This window comes from Lentinus tigrinus (assembly GCF_003813185.1).
Source record: "Lentinus tigrinus ALCF2SS1-7 unplaced genomic scaffold L226scaffold_13, whole genome shotgun sequence".
Lineage (NCBI taxonomy): Eukaryota > Fungi > Basidiomycota > Agaricomycetes > Polyporales > Polyporaceae > Lentinus > Lentinus tigrinus.
In genome coordinates, this window is record NW_027137922.1 from 59,782 (window position 1) to 73,591 (window position 13,810).

At 55.8% G+C, this 13,810-nt stretch overlaps 8 protein-coding genes across 8 annotated transcripts; 2 read left to right on the forward strand and 6 right to left on the reverse strand.

The window, feature by feature from the left end:
* Window positions 1-30: 30 nt before the first annotated feature.
* On the forward strand, window positions 31-3,770 carry L226DRAFT_560603 (uncharacterized protein; the record flags this gene model as incomplete). The annotated part of the gene is made up of 3 exons (XM_067683375.1): window positions 31-91; window positions 243-2,845; window positions 2,910-3,770. 3 exons carry the CDS (start codon window positions 31-33, stop codon window positions 3,768-3,770), a joined length of 3,525 nt encoding a protein of 1,174 aa, XP_067534927.1.
* A 144-nt stretch (window positions 3,771-3,914) lies between these two features.
* Window positions 3,915-4,975, reverse strand: L226DRAFT_571269 (NAD-P-binding protein; the record flags this gene model as incomplete). The annotated part of the gene is made up of 4 exons (XM_067684527.1): window positions 3,915-4,008; window positions 4,068-4,423; window positions 4,484-4,532; window positions 4,593-4,975. 4 exons carry the CDS (start codon window positions 4,973-4,975, stop codon window positions 3,915-3,917), a joined length of 882 nt encoding a protein of 293 aa, XP_067534928.1.
* Window positions 4,976-5,527: 552 nt separating this feature from the next.
* Window positions 5,528-7,548, reverse strand: L226DRAFT_463617 (MT-A70-domain-containing protein; the record flags this gene model as incomplete). The annotated part of the gene is made up of 6 exons (XM_067675798.1): window positions 5,528-5,582; window positions 5,641-5,715; window positions 5,786-6,231; window positions 6,289-6,393; window positions 6,451-6,930; window positions 6,991-7,548. 6 exons carry the CDS (start codon window positions 7,546-7,548, stop codon window positions 5,528-5,530), a joined length of 1,719 nt encoding a protein of 572 aa, XP_067534929.1.
* A 509-nt stretch (window positions 7,549-8,057) lies between these two features.
* On the reverse strand, window positions 8,058-9,023 carry L226DRAFT_535241 (glutathione S-transferase C-terminal-like protein). The gene is made up of 4 exons (XM_067680861.1): window positions 8,837-9,023; window positions 8,534-8,771; window positions 8,387-8,468; window positions 8,058-8,326 (listed from the first exon to the last, which is right to left on the reverse strand). The coding sequence occupies exons 1-4, from the start codon at window positions 8,944-8,946 to the stop codon at window positions 8,103-8,105; spliced, it is 654 nt and encodes a 217-aa protein (XP_067534930.1). The 5' UTR covers window positions 8,947-9,023; the 3' UTR covers window positions 8,058-8,102.
* A 502-nt stretch (window positions 9,024-9,525) lies between these two features.
* On the reverse strand, window positions 9,526-10,814 carry L226DRAFT_508724 (glycoside hydrolase; the record flags this gene model as incomplete). Its single annotated transcript, XM_067678187.1, has 4 exons — window positions 9,526-9,849; window positions 9,910-10,053; window positions 10,113-10,560; window positions 10,618-10,814. The coding sequence occupies 4 exons, from the start codon at window positions 10,812-10,814 to the stop codon at window positions 9,628-9,630; spliced, it is 1,011 nt and encodes a 336-aa protein (XP_067534931.1). The 3' UTR covers window positions 9,526-9,627.
* A 275-nt stretch (window positions 10,815-11,089) lies between these two features.
* On the reverse strand, window positions 11,090-11,645 carry L226DRAFT_535242 (uncharacterized protein). The gene is made up of 3 exons (XM_067680862.1): window positions 11,454-11,645; window positions 11,216-11,385; window positions 11,090-11,157 (listed from the first exon to the last, which is right to left on the reverse strand). The coding sequence occupies exons 1-2, from the start codon at window positions 11,625-11,627 to the stop codon at window positions 11,293-11,295; spliced, it is 267 nt and encodes an 88-aa protein (XP_067534932.1). The 5' UTR covers window positions 11,628-11,645; the 3' UTR covers window positions 11,090-11,157; window positions 11,216-11,292.
* Window positions 11,646-11,680: 35 nt separating this feature from the next.
* L226DRAFT_535243 (Aminomethyltransferase folate-binding domain-containing protein) lies at window positions 11,681-13,095 on the forward strand. Its single transcript, XM_067680863.1, has 5 exons — window positions 11,681-11,909; window positions 11,967-12,336; window positions 12,389-12,532; window positions 12,589-12,700; window positions 12,753-13,095. Exons 1-5 carry the CDS (start codon window positions 11,727-11,729, stop codon window positions 13,057-13,059), a joined length of 1,116 nt encoding a protein of 371 aa, XP_067534933.1. The 5' UTR covers window positions 11,681-11,726; the 3' UTR covers window positions 13,060-13,095.
* On the reverse strand, window positions 13,094-13,627 carry L226DRAFT_560608 (4'-phosphopantetheinyl transferase). The gene is made up of 2 exons (XM_067683376.1): window positions 13,429-13,627; window positions 13,094-13,372 (listed from the first exon to the last, which is right to left on the reverse strand). Exons 1-2 carry the CDS (start codon window positions 13,602-13,604, stop codon window positions 13,159-13,161), a joined length of 390 nt encoding a protein of 129 aa, XP_067534934.1. The 5' UTR covers window positions 13,605-13,627; the 3' UTR covers window positions 13,094-13,158.
* Window positions 13,628-13,810: the final 183 nt, after the last annotated feature.

Genomic DNA, 13,810 nt, shown 5'->3' on the forward strand with positions numbered 1-13,810 from the left:
TCCAGATGATTGCTCAAGCCACCGCCCATCATGCCAGGCTGTCTCTGCACCTACCGAGACATCGGACACGCTCCAACCGGCCCGCAACGACGTCCTTGTCCACACACATGCCGAACATACAGCATATATGCAGTCCATTCCTCTTCAAAGTCTCCCCCGGGACGCAGACATCCCTTCCTCTCCTTCCCCAGCTGAAGCGCGCGCATATACCGACTCTCAACCACCTTGTCGTAATTTGGCAGCTCTTCCGTCGATCCTGCAGATCCCGCCGACAACTTTCCAGGAACCATCATCAATCCCGATTGCTTGTTCCGACTCGTTCCAGCCAGAGTTCCGTCCTTGGTCGACTCTCTCGACCTCGTCAGGCGGTGTCAACTCACCTGCACCCCAAGATCGCACACGGGAGCTGGAACTAGAGTCCGTCACCCATTGTCAGAGACTGTCAGCTGCGCTCCCGGACAACCACACGGGCGAGGCGCCGTATGTCATGAAACTGCCAAGGTCGGGAATCACGACATCGAGAATTAGCGTGGCCCCTCGCCTTGAGATTGAAGACGTCTGCACCATATCAAGCCCTCTGGCCCTCCTTCAAGCTGGTCCGGAGTCTGGGAGGGATGACGTTGCAGCCTTAGATATCGGAGCGCCCATCCGCGGACAACGTCCTGTCGCGCTATCTCCCAAGGAGCCTGGACTCATATCTTCTCAGTCCCCAGCGCACTGTGAAACCTCGACTGCCATGCATGCGGGCTCAGCTCATTGTGATGCACCCGACGTACCAACTGTTGCCCAAACCTTCAACGCCCAAGGTCCAGCTTCGCCCGATATGGCTGCTTCCCGAGACCTCGCGGACGATGCGACCCACGCCGAGAATGTCGTGAACACCCTTGACGGTCCGAGTTGTAGTCCTCAACACTCGCCCTCTCAGGACTTTACCCCCTCTGTTATGGACAACGCCGTGCCCGCAGACCTTCCCGTCGAACAAGATTGTCCCCTGAGGTCGACTAGGTCCAGCAATCCGGTGGTAAGAGACGAGCACGTTACTCTACCCGACACCGCCGATGTGATCCGTTTCGACGGTCGTGTCCTTCAAACATCGCTCTCCAAGGACTTTGCTTCGTTCGCGAAGGATGAAGACGCGGCCTCTCCTCCCGTCGATGAAGGACACCCTGCCAACTGCGCCATCGACTCTGCTGTGATCCTGTCTACTCCTCTTGAACTTGTGCCTTCTGACGACATATCTCTACTCTGCCCCGAGATGCATTTGCAACAGCTTGTGCGGGAGACCGTCAAATGCCATTCCTCCGAGATACTCATGACGGTCGATGTGGCCGCTTCTGTCTCGGACATGGAGCCACGGCCTTCTCTCTCATGCTCGGAACTCCCAACGTACACGACAAGGCCTGCCCTCGATGAAAAGATGGCCGAAGAGACCTCGGACGACACTGCTAAGCTCGTATCGCCAGCCATGGACCTTGTAGTGGCACCTGTGATACCTGCCGAGGCTGATGAAGTGCGCGATGTGGACCCCTCCGATGACCACCTTGACTCTCAGACGGCTATCATGAATGTGTTGCACTCGACCCCACAAGGAGCCGTACCCGTTCAGGTCAATTACGTTCCTGCGGCGGACTGCACCATTTCTTGTTCTACTAGGCCGGATCCTTTCGACGTGTCCATGGATTGCGACAAGCCCGTGCTGGAGGTACAACATTCTGACGACACCCACTTTGTACCTCTTCCTCCCGTGACGATTGTCTCCGACTCTGCTGTTCCTCCGTCTCCTCATTCCGCTGCATCTGGTCCCACCGATACTGAGGACGCTAGCCTTCCCTTAGTAGAGAACACCGAAGAAGGCCTTGAACTGCCTTTCAGCGCAGGCCTGGTAACCGAAGACTCCTCCCCGCTGCAAAGCTCCGGAGAAGACATCACACGGGCAGACGACGTACTCGTGCTCTCAACCCGGATTGAGGACACTGCTGTCGACATCCCGGTCATTGTATGGGATGATCCTCTACGGCCTGGAAACGGTACGCCAAGTGCCTCCACCGCAAGTGAACTCGCCAACACTGTGACTACAGACGCTTTTACGGATGCGTCTGTACCTATACCTGTAGACGATGTTGATTCCGTTCCCTTTGTCGAGCAGCTGGAGACCCCGCAGGACTGTGCACCCCTCGATGACGTCGTTGGCATATCTCTTGCCAGCGATGTTCCTCCTCAAGCCGTTCTGATTTCTGCATGCATGCTATCCGAACAGACAGACGTGCCATACTCCGATCCCACCGCCCAGATCACACGAGATTCTCCGTCCATGGACGTGCCTGTGGACGTCCCCATCGCCGGCGCGCACTTCAGCTCAGAGCCAACTAATACTGTCTGCTCACCTATGCCTATGGATTCCCTCGCTCTGACCTCGTCGTCTCAGGACGGTCCGGACGCTCAGACTACGCTCGATGTCGACTTAGCTGAATATTACACGGCTGTTGACTTCACAAACGCAACTTCAGGCTCGGACGACTTCGATGCTGGCCTAGTCATGTCGGAGGACTTTGCTGAGGATCTTGCTCTTCCTGAGTACGCCCTGCCGCCTTCTTCCCCACCTCCATCATCCAGCCCTCCTCGCGTGTTTTCGTCCCCCGGACCTGCCTCGTTTGAAACTACTCCAACCTCTAGCCCCCCGCTTCCATTCAGTAACGATCCGGTGGAGTCATCCAGTGATAACAAAGTCGAGGAGACTAGTACGATGGGCTCACGACTACTCAAGCGATCGCTTGAGACAGACATAGGTGCTGCGACTGGTTCCAGCCTGTCCTCCCAGTATGCAGACCAGGAGTCGAAGCGCGTGGTACGTCCTATGTCTATACTGGACTCGCGTTGACCAGCAACTCACAACTTGAATGCGTACGCAGAAAACGGAGGACCCTGCACTCGTGCATACGCCACCGAATCCCAGACGGCCGACCCCTGCTTCACAAGCAAAGCAGCGCAAGAAGCTCGCCGCTCCTTTCCGCTCTCCAATCATCAAGGGGCCGCTCGTCCAAGGGGGCCTGCATGCTGTCTACGCTACAGGTCGCGCGGCCATCCCCTCTCCTCCACGCAAAGCCCGGACAGAGGAGGGAGACCAGGCTACAAGCAGTGCTGTCTTGCTCAAGCCCAAGGTTCCAGTCGCAAACAAGGACCGCACGGCAAACGTCGCGAAGCAGTTCAAGTCCCCGCTACAGACTGGCACTGCGTCGTCTTCGGGTTCCGGTTCTACCTATGCCGCCGGGACGTTCTCCAGCGTGAAGGCCGCACCTACTATCCAGACACTGCAAGGAAAAGTCCAGACGCTCAAGCAGGCGATCAGAATCAAGAAGTCGGGGGGCGGCGAAGACGAGGACGACATCCTGGAGGGGCTTGTGGAGAAGTGGACGACTGCGGCGAGGGAGATCGCGTGGGCATTGTGGGACTATGTGAAGGACCTTGACACGGGATCTGCGCCGGATACTGGGACCAAGAGCGGATGGTTCGCCGATGACGACGAGCAGGCAGGTCCAGGGTTGAAGAGGGGTATCGACCCGAACTGGGGGTACGATGATGGGCATGTGGAGAAACGGGCGAGGGTAGACGAAAGCGTCGAGCGAGGAGACGGGGACGTGAACGAAGAAGAGGAAGAAGAGGCGCAGGTGGTGCAGCATACGCCGGGTGTCATGTTGCGGCGGTTGGGAATTGACCCGGCGACGCTTGGGTGGGACGAGGAGGAAGGTGACTTCGTTGACGTGGATGCTTGATCGTGATGTTTCTTGCTACTTGTTCGTGCTCTGCTCTGCTCTGCTTCGCTTTCTCGTGCTGCTATCTCGCTAAGGCTGATGGTTTCTCAGACAAGTCGTGACAATACTCTTACAAACACGTCGTAATAATATACTGTTCCACTGCTACTTCCCTAAATCACGCCGAATGCGACCAGGCCAGGTGGTAGCTTCCCTACCGAGCAACCATTTCACGGTGTTGCTGTTTCCCGGGATGCCCCTATACACCAACAGTCAGTATCAGAGACAATGAAGTGCTGTAGAACCGGTAGCTCCTACCTTTTGTCGTAGTAGTATAGCATCCTGTCCAAGCCTTCCGCACCATAGTCACCCGCGACGGTCACATGCGTCGCGCCCTTCCTGAGAGCCTGGTCTCTCAGGATCGGCTCCACCTTGATCTCCTTCCCCGCTTGCTCAGAAATGTAGCGTGCAACGTCTACAAACGTGCAGTTCTCTCCAACGAGCTCGTACCGCGCGCGGTTGTGCGTCGCGGGGTCAAGCAGGACGAGTCGGGCAACGGCGGCAAGGTCTTCGAGGTCGAGGTATCCCTGGAGGGTCGTAGTACTGTATGCGGCGGGGAGGACACCCGTTGAGACGACGCGTTCGAGGTTCACGTTTTGCATCAACGAGGTGGGCTGTGAGCGCGCACGTGAGTCTATCTCAGGGAATCCAGGCAGAAGCACGAAGATGCGCACCTGGAGAATCGTGTAGTTGAGCCCAGACTCGATCAGGTGCTCTTCAACGCTATAGATATCCTCGTGAGTGGAAGAAGACCAGAACGCACGGTCACAGGACGGGACGTACTAGAATTTCGCCTTATGGTTGAGCAGCTTGGTCAGGACCGGGAACAGCACGCTGCAGTACACGAAGTGCTTCACGCCCGCCGTCTTCGCAGCGTCGATGAGCGCAATGCCCATCGCGCTCTCCAGTGCATTGAAGGCAGGCCCGTTGTGGAACACGATATCGACGCCCTTCATCGCGGGGCCGAGCGTGCTCGCCTCAAGGTAGTCCCCCAGGGCGAAGGAGGCATTCGTGAGCTGCGGGTACTGTTGCTTGAGCTTGTCTGCAGATGCTTGAGAGCGGACGAAGAGCCGAAGTTCTGAAGGTGCGACCGACTTTGACTCGAGGAGGGCGCGGATGACGAAGCCGGACGTGCGGCCGGATGCACCAGTGATGAGGATAGTCATGTTGCTTTCTGGATAGGAGAGGACAGTCTTTCAGTTATGTGGTATACGTCGACTGGGGAAAGTACTGACCGCGTGTGCGTAGACGGTGCAGAGGGGCTCTCCTCGAGCTCGTTCTTACAGATCTTTATATGCCGAGCCTAGAGAGTCAGTGAGCGCACTCGCGAGCTAGAGCTGGTAGCATTCCACGATCGGACGAGCTATGTCAGTACTTTGTGAATGTAGTACGTCATCGCAGCCCACTGCAACTCCGAAACTCTGTCCAGGCTCGCGTCCAGTCCACTCCCGCAGTCTGCCACTCGGCGAACCCAGGCCTGAAATCATAGCAAAAGAATCCGGAGTGAGGAGGATGACGAAGGATGGCGAGCAAAAGAATTACCCAAGTACCGAGTCCGCAAGCAAGTATCGATACATACATATATAGATACACGAATTCCACGCGAGTATACAGGCAAAATGACACAGTGCGAAAGCATGCAAACGAAAACAAACTGAGTAGTCCGAGAAGCACAAGAGCGGCTGACTGCGATGAGTCCGAACAGACTGTAACCACAACTATTGTCCGTATCCAAGGACTTCGGGAGGTGGGTGCAGTAGCTTCTCTGGATAGCTGTGAAAGAATCGTCAGCATTAGCACACCAATGGATCGAGACGCAGAGGTTGCACACCGTGCTTTGATCCTAGCCCTTAGATCCTCTTCATATATTTGATCCGGGCCGAGCTGATTACCAAGGGTCAACCATCTGTATAGGTTAAGCGACGCCGTCAGCACTCTCTCGGCCTCAACACATACAAAGACCACCAGGCACTTACCCAGGCCGCGTGTTATGCTTCCTGCCAAAGATTTCAACCTTTCGCCCACCAGGGCACATGCGTTCGATCATCCCATACACTTCATCCGGCTTCCTACTCGTCTCGCGCACTTCCGAGACGATCACATCCGTGTCCAGACCGCGATTGACCCATGATGGGAACTTCAGGGTTCCATGCTCGTCGGTCACCGTCTTCACGCCCACCAGCATGTGCTCCTTGGTGTGATTGAGCCAATGGCCGGTACGCCCAGTACGGATGACGCGCTGAAGTTGGTTTGTCTTCACCCAGACGACTTCGTCGACGCGCGTGTAGCCCCATACACGGAGACATTCGCGGCCGACTTCCATGGCGCGACCAGTGACCCAGAGGAAGATAAGGCCCTCGTCCTGTAGTGTTGGTATAGGCATGGCGCGCATCTCGTCATCGGTCATTGTTCCATACGGCAGCTGTGGTCGGACATGTTCAACGGCCGAACCCATAGTTTGAAGCGAACAGGGACTCACGCTCATGTGGATATCCCATGGTGGGTCGGCCATGATGACATGGAACTTGCCCAGTACGGAGTAGTCGAAACGTCGTAAGTCGCAATTGATCCATTGTGGCGGTAACTGAGCGAATGATTAGCCAGTCCGTTCATGCATAGAGTAGCCGTCGGAGAAACAAACTGGAGTTGTTTCCTTGCCCTCTGGACCAAGTCCAAGCCTCAGCCTATACGGCTTCTTCTTTGGGACCACCCTCTTCTCAGCCATGCCATGGCCGTCATTTACGTCCCAGTCGACCTCGAAATGAAGATACCTGCAGGGCGCCTTCTCCTTCCCCCTCCCTCCAGCGCCCAGACCACTGGGAAGGCTGACTGGGCCCTGTCCTTGAGCACCATACTGCATCTGCCTGTGCGACGGCAGTGGTGGTATTGACGGAGATTGCGCATATGTTGGCTCGGAATAACAAGTATTGAGGTAGGAGCAGTGGCCGAGCGCGGGGTCGGTGTGCGGTCGGAGGAGCGGTCGGAAGTGGATGCGGTCGCAGATAGTGGCGACACCTTTGGACGGGCTCTCAGATGATTGGGCTTCGCGTCTGGCCCTCGCACACTCGTCCTTCGTGATATGTGGGCATATAGGCTCGAAGCTGCCGCTGATGGAGTGGAACTGGTAACGATCCTCACATTTCAGTGGATATGCATGCGCATGGATAGGTAGAGCACTCACCTGCTCGGCAAGTAGCCTGCCCTTCGCACTGGGCAGCTGCATGAGCGCGTACACCTCCTTCATCGTCTTGTTCAGACTCTCGAGAGTGCTTGGAGGGGGCTTCCACGGCTCCTTCTCCTTCAGGTCCGGGGTGGTATCCTCCTCCTCCGCCCCACCCGCAGCAGAGTCCTCTTCCTCGTCCACCACACGCTTCCTCTTCCTCTTTACCGGAGACGTTTCCGGTCGTCCCACATGTCCCGACCCCGAAGCCGCAGCCCCCAGCTGCACTTCCATCACAGTCAGACTCCCGTCATCCTCCTCTTCTCGCGAGAGTGTGATCTTGCCCTGGTCCCAGCCTTCCGAGAGTCGCTCCAGAATGCGTTCGAAACACGCGAGGTCGATAAGGCGGAACCTGGGGGCAGGTTCTGAGTCCGGGAAGAGGCCGGCTGGGGGAGGACCAGACGCGACGACGCGCGTGAGGAGGTCGAACGAGGATATCGGCGAAGTTAAAGCATGAGAAGAGAAGAGTGTCTCTAGAGCCGCGGACGCGACTATCTTAAGCTTGTCTTCGACAGACATGACATGGACTGTAAGAGGGACAAGGAGAAGATGCTGGGCGCGACGCGACCACCATTGACGCTGATAGCGTCATGTGCTCACTACCCGCAGGATGAACAAAATCCAAAACCTCGCCCGGGCTCATAGAAAAGAGAAATACGGTATCAGCGGCAGGAGGTAGTGCAATCAGACAACCCCCTCGCCTTTTACTAGGGGGTTCCGTGTACTGCCTCCATCATAATGCCGCCTTACGAATTTTTCAGCACCTAGCTCGTCTTGAGCTCTGTCCCGTTGAGGGCTTCCTTCTTTTGGCGTTTTCCTCCAGTCATCATGACTCTCCAGTGCACCCGCCCATTTCACTCGTGATTGTATGTTTCAAGTTCCCTTTCATTGAGTATGTTTCAAGTTCCCTTTCATTGAGTATGTTTCAAGTTCCCTTTCATTGAGTACACATGTCCAATCGTTACAGATGCTATGATACATAGTCCGAAAGCATGCCGCCTCAAGGAACATGGATGCCTGCCTGGAAGCCCGGGCGAGCTTCTGCACGCTCAACCCACGCCTGCAATGATCTGTCAATACCGTGTGCACCACGAGCATGAAGGGCTCACCTTCAGAGCAGGCCATTGGTCAAGCGTTTCAATGCCCGCAATCTTATGGAACCTGATCCAGGGGATGACATTGAGGTCCGCGAGGGTGTAGCGACCACGTCCGGGACCAGCGAGCCAGTCGCGGCCGCCGTTCTCGGTGAGACGGATCTCGATGACGCTATAGAGACGCTTCGTCTCCTCGGTGTAACCTATGCGCAGGTCGACGTAAGTACTTCTACACATTCACATGATGAGGGTTAGTGACTGACGCTTCTTGGCGTAGGGGATGTCCTCGGGCGCATACTTGTTGAAGTGGTTCGCCTGGCCTTGCATCGGGCCAACACCACCGTGCTATAATAGCAAAGATCTTGTCAGCAACGCTAATCCACACATTGTCCCCCTCCACAGGCACATACCGCGAAGAAGATCCACTGGAGCATCTCGCTGTAGTTGTCGGGATCGGTGTCACGGTCAAAGCCGAACTTGTGCTCCTTGTCATAGTGCTGCTGGAGGTACAGCAAGATCGCCGCAGACTCAAACACATTGAAGTTGTTGCGCGAGCGGTCGACGAGCGTCGGGATACGTCCGTTCGGGTTCAGCTTGATGAACCATGGCTCCTTCTGCCTGTTCGTACTGATGTTGATGTTCTCGAAGCTGCGTAACACAAGAGTCAGTATGGATACTCCTGATACGCTCGGACAGGACGGGGCGACACGCACTCATACTGGAGGCCGTACGCAGCCTTGAGCTCCTCGAGGAAGGTAGTAACCTTGTGGCCATTCGGCGTGGCGCCGGTGTAGAGCAGAAGGGGGGCGCTACCAGAAGACATGATGTGTGTGTGAATGGTCCTGAGACGAGTGAGTACTGTGGAAATGGATGTGAACATTCAGAACCTATTTGGCCAGTATATATACGCCCAGGTCTGCGCTTCTTATGAAGTCAATAGGCGGTCAAGCATACCATCGGTCACGTCATTGAGAGCAACTCGACGCTCTGTAAGCCATTCCTGCGGGCGCCCGCACCTCATTCTTTCTAATCCACAGCATGAGCCCAGATGGTATGAGGAACGCGCCTACCATGGGAACCGCCACTAAGATGATATCTCAGATGACCGACCTGTGTAACAATATTGTTTCTGGAAGCTTGGGCTGAGTAAGGCGGGAGGCGTTACCTCCCAGCATACGGTGCAGACGTCGTTGCTCCTCACTCAGGATGGCTTGATCATGAAGCACGCCTTACGGCTGATCGCACGGAGTTAAGCAGGTACGGTGCTCCGGAGCTTCGACGCCATTGAGCTATTACGGTCGGATGAATGGCTGGGTGCAATCTCAAGGCTAGAAGTGCATCCACGCAGGTTGTGGCCAGTATGTGAACACCAGAGACAGGATGCAACCAGTCCAGGGTATTACGGGTATATTGATTGGAATCGTCGTACTCGTGTACAGGTTGTCTGTATGTGGGTCCAATAGTCAAGGCCTTGTCCCAGTCGAGACGAAATCAGGGTCCAATGTTAAGAAAGGGCATAGATGGTATGAGCGACACCAACCCATAGGGCAAGCGAGGAGACAGCCAAGCCGGCGGCTCCACTTGGCCGTGATCCTGAGCTGGAGGAGCCTGAGCCGCCATGGACGACCCCGGGCTGATAGCCAGAGCTGACGTTCGGGATGACGGCGCCAATGTACTGCTCGCCAAGGGTATTCATCTTGCCCTGCGAAGTCATCAGAGCGTTTGCCTAGCCAATCAAAGACATTCTCAGCAACCACTGTTAAGCGTACACGGTATGAGTCCCTACCGTGTTCACGCCCTGCATGTCCTCCATGGCACCGAACCACGCATATCGCTCGACCCAGTCAGTGTTGTCCATGAACTCCTGCGTGGCGTTCATGAAGTCCACCACGTCTTGCTGGGAACATTGTGCGTTGGCGTCGTTGAAGTTCTGGACAAAGCAGGAAGCGATGTCAACAAGAGATCCCCACCACGGTATATCACACATACCTGGCACGCCCATTCTGTCACCCAGACCGGCCTCTGAAAGGTATTATGGTAGTCCGTCAAGTACTCCATGAAACCGGTTGAGTTGATATCATAGTAATGAACGGCGATGAAGTCGACGGTGCATCCACCCTGGCACTGGTCCATCCAGTCGAGGAGCCACTGCTTGCCCGCCGGAGCTCCACTGGGCGCTGGGGACCCCAGGTGTATACCCTGGGCCTTGAGCGGCTCGATATGCGCCTTCCACAGCGCAGCGCCGTCCGAAGGGGACATGTTCGACTGTCCAGAGATCTCGGGCTCATTGAACCCAAGCACATGGGTAACCTTCGAGCTCTGAATGGTGTCGTTGATCGTCGAGCCCCACTGGGCCACCTGGCGCTCGCCCCACAGCATGGGGACGAACTCGAGGTCGGCATTCAGGTTGGCGGAGCTAGGATTCCATGTGTAGTACCTACTCATACGGAGGAGATGTGAAGGAAAGCTGACATGGTGTGGCGGAAGGACGTACCATTGTACCTTGCCGGTGCTGAGATACTGGCCAACATCGATGTAGTTGCCGTTAGGCCAAGGCAAGCCAGCCTTGCTGGTGTTCGACACCGCGCGAGCGTGCAGCGACTGGGTGTCGGGGCGTGGGATGGTATGCCCCACAGCGTGGCGAGGAAAGAGAGCGAGGAAGAGAAGGAGAGCAACTATGCGATATGGCATGACGGATTGTTGCTGGACGTTTCTATAGATTCAGTAAGGAGGGGTATCGGGCATAACTTGGGAGCTGCAGTTCAAGAAGGGTGGACTCTCTTTTGTATGCGAGCATGCTGTGGAGTCATGCCAAGTCTCTAGGAACCATGAAGCTTGAAGGTGGATACGGCGCTCGAGTGGGACGTGGTGGGGCCAGTGGGTATGGCGCAAAGCTTTGGGATCTGGCATTGTGAAACGTACCTGATATCTGTACTTCGGCCAAATACATCGACGTTCAACAATTACGATGCTGAAAGCAGGGAGAGGATACGGATATGCATGGAAAACTAGGAAGCGTGTAAAAGTACAATATCTGGGTTTCAAGATCCATTGAGTTCCGCTGCGCAAGTGACAGAAGGGAAATAACTCACCCGGGTACCCTACAGCTAGAAGAATACTCGTAGGTGTCTCCTCCAAGACAATGAGCCTCTGCCGCAACCACGTCCGGCTATGCCGACGCTGGTGCAGTCTGCTCAGGTGCCTTCGGAGGTGGTGGTGGAAGGTCCACATTGTTCCCCCTAAACCTTTTTCTCATATCAAGCTAACATGAGGCCCATGAAGCTCGTCAGCCAAGGTCACCAACAGAACGCCGTTGTACGACCAACATACCATCCCGCGCTTGCACTCAAATGTCGCCTGTCGGAGCGCCTTACACGATTCCGGGAGCTCGTCGGTGTGTTCTCGCAAGCATTCAGAAGGTAGATTGCCCTGCTTGAGGACGCAGTCTGAGTGCAGCAAACAGTCCTTGAGCGCGGACAGGAGGTGGGAGCAGGAGGAGGACATGGTCGGAGGCAAGGTGCGGTCCGAAGGCGCCGAGAGAGCGACGGCGCGCTGCTCAGCATCCTCCCGCCAACACCCGTGAGGCCTTGGATCCCGAATGCCATGCCGCTCCCTCCCATTCTGCGCTCGCTCGTTCGCAGTACGCCAACAGTCGCGCCTGTTCCGCACAGGGCGGTTATCTCTGTCACTGGGTCGCAAGCTGCTGAGTTTCTCAATGGCCTGACTGCTGCTTCTGTCCCGGGCCATCTCCACAGTCACTTCTACTCCGCGTTTCTACAGGCGCAGGTGTGTCGACTACATGATCAGCATTTTTGTGATGCTCATATATGTCTCTGCTGTTAGGGCCGAGTGCTCCATGACATTTTTATTTGGGCGCACACAACGCCTGCAGGCCGGCAGGGTTACCTCGTAGAATACGACGCGCGACCGTCCGAAGCACCCGAGATGGTCCCCATGCTGAAGCGCCACATCCTCCGCTCGAAGGTCAAAGTCAAGGACGTCACAGAAGAGTACGATGTCTGGGCCGCGTGGGGTTCCGAGAAGGAGACGTCCTGGGAGAATGAGCGCAAGTGGGACTTCGCGCGGAGCGGCGTCATTGAGCCTGTCTGGGACAAGAATTCGGATTGGCCGTGGGGCGCGACACAGGGAGTGCTGAGGGACAGGCGAGCGGTTGGTATGGGCCACAGACTGTTGGTGCGGAAGGGAGATCGTCGTAAGCAGCTTGCCCTGGTTCTCGAGGTTCGGTCACCCTTCACGAAACGCAGCGCAGGAAGCGTCAAGTCACGATGTCGCTTCGGATGATGCGTACCTTCTGCATCGTATCTTACATGGAGTGCCGGAGGGGTCGGCAGACATCCCGCCGACACATGCCTTCCCTATGGACTCCAACATGGATATCATGGGTGGACGTGAGTACCCCCTACCGTCGCACTGTTGTATACGCGTACTAACCCGTACCTCACAGTGGACTTCAGGAAGGGTTGCTACGTTGGCCAAGAGCTCACTGTCCGTACTTACCACACCGGTCAACTACGGAAGCGCACTCTGCCTGTGATTATCCACAAGCCTGATACACCGTGAGTTCGTCGCACACACGATGCCCATATTGCGACGTTGACATGCCTTCAGATTAAACAAGTTGGACAAGTTGCCTGAAGATGTTCCGGTAATACCAGCTGAATCGGACATCCGGGCACAGTTGCTAGAGACTGGGGAAGAAGGGGCTCGACGACCACGTCCACGAGGGACCGGAACATTGTTCAGCTCCACACAGGGAGTAGGGCTTGCCTTGTTACGTCTAGAGCAGGTTGAGGCCGTCCAGCAGGGTAAGGCTAGGTTTTCACTGACCACTGGCGAGGGCGAGGAATGGAGCGTAACACCGTACTGGCCAGATTGGTGGCCACAACCTCCACCTGAGGAAGTTGACGAATCGTAGTTCTGTGTTCATCAATATATCACATAAAACCGTTCACCTCTCTCTCATTCGCTGCTATCATGAATTACGGAATTGCTTCGGTCTCGCCTGTATTTTCGATCATGGTGTCTCGACAAGGACCGTAGTGTAGACATAGTCGCCGTCATGGCTGACAGAAGCATGTATCCTTCCAAGCAGCTGCTCGCCCTGGGAGTGGTACTCTAAAAGGGGTTTGCGAGTCCCATCCGTTGACAGCGAGTGGAAGGTGAAGTCCTTCCATGTCGGACACAGTGTCGGGTACACCGCCTTGTACGCGGCCTCCTTTATGCTCCATCTGTAGCATAAACCGGTTCAATATACGAATGATATCATATGCAGCTCATCGCTCACCGTACTGCAAGGAATCTCGTCCTCCTTGCATCATCGGATGCTGGGATGCCGTTCCAGATGTCATGTTCCTGGCTGCTCAGGATGCGCTGAGCAAAACGACTTGCAACGGGCCTTTGGAGGAGCCTCAATATTCTAGGAACATGCAGGACATCGACGCCGATGCCTAAGATGCCCATGCGTCCGAGGCCGAGTACGTTTCGTACGAAGGTACAGTCGAGACTCGAAACCCACTGACAAGCGATGATAGTGGCGCCTATCTTATCACCCACTTAGGATCTCGATCCACGATCCTTGCGTAAAACCTCCATCATCGACCTTTTATTCCTTCTAAGTGTTCCTGCTAACGATCCGACCTCTCTGTCTTACTCAGAGACCTACACTT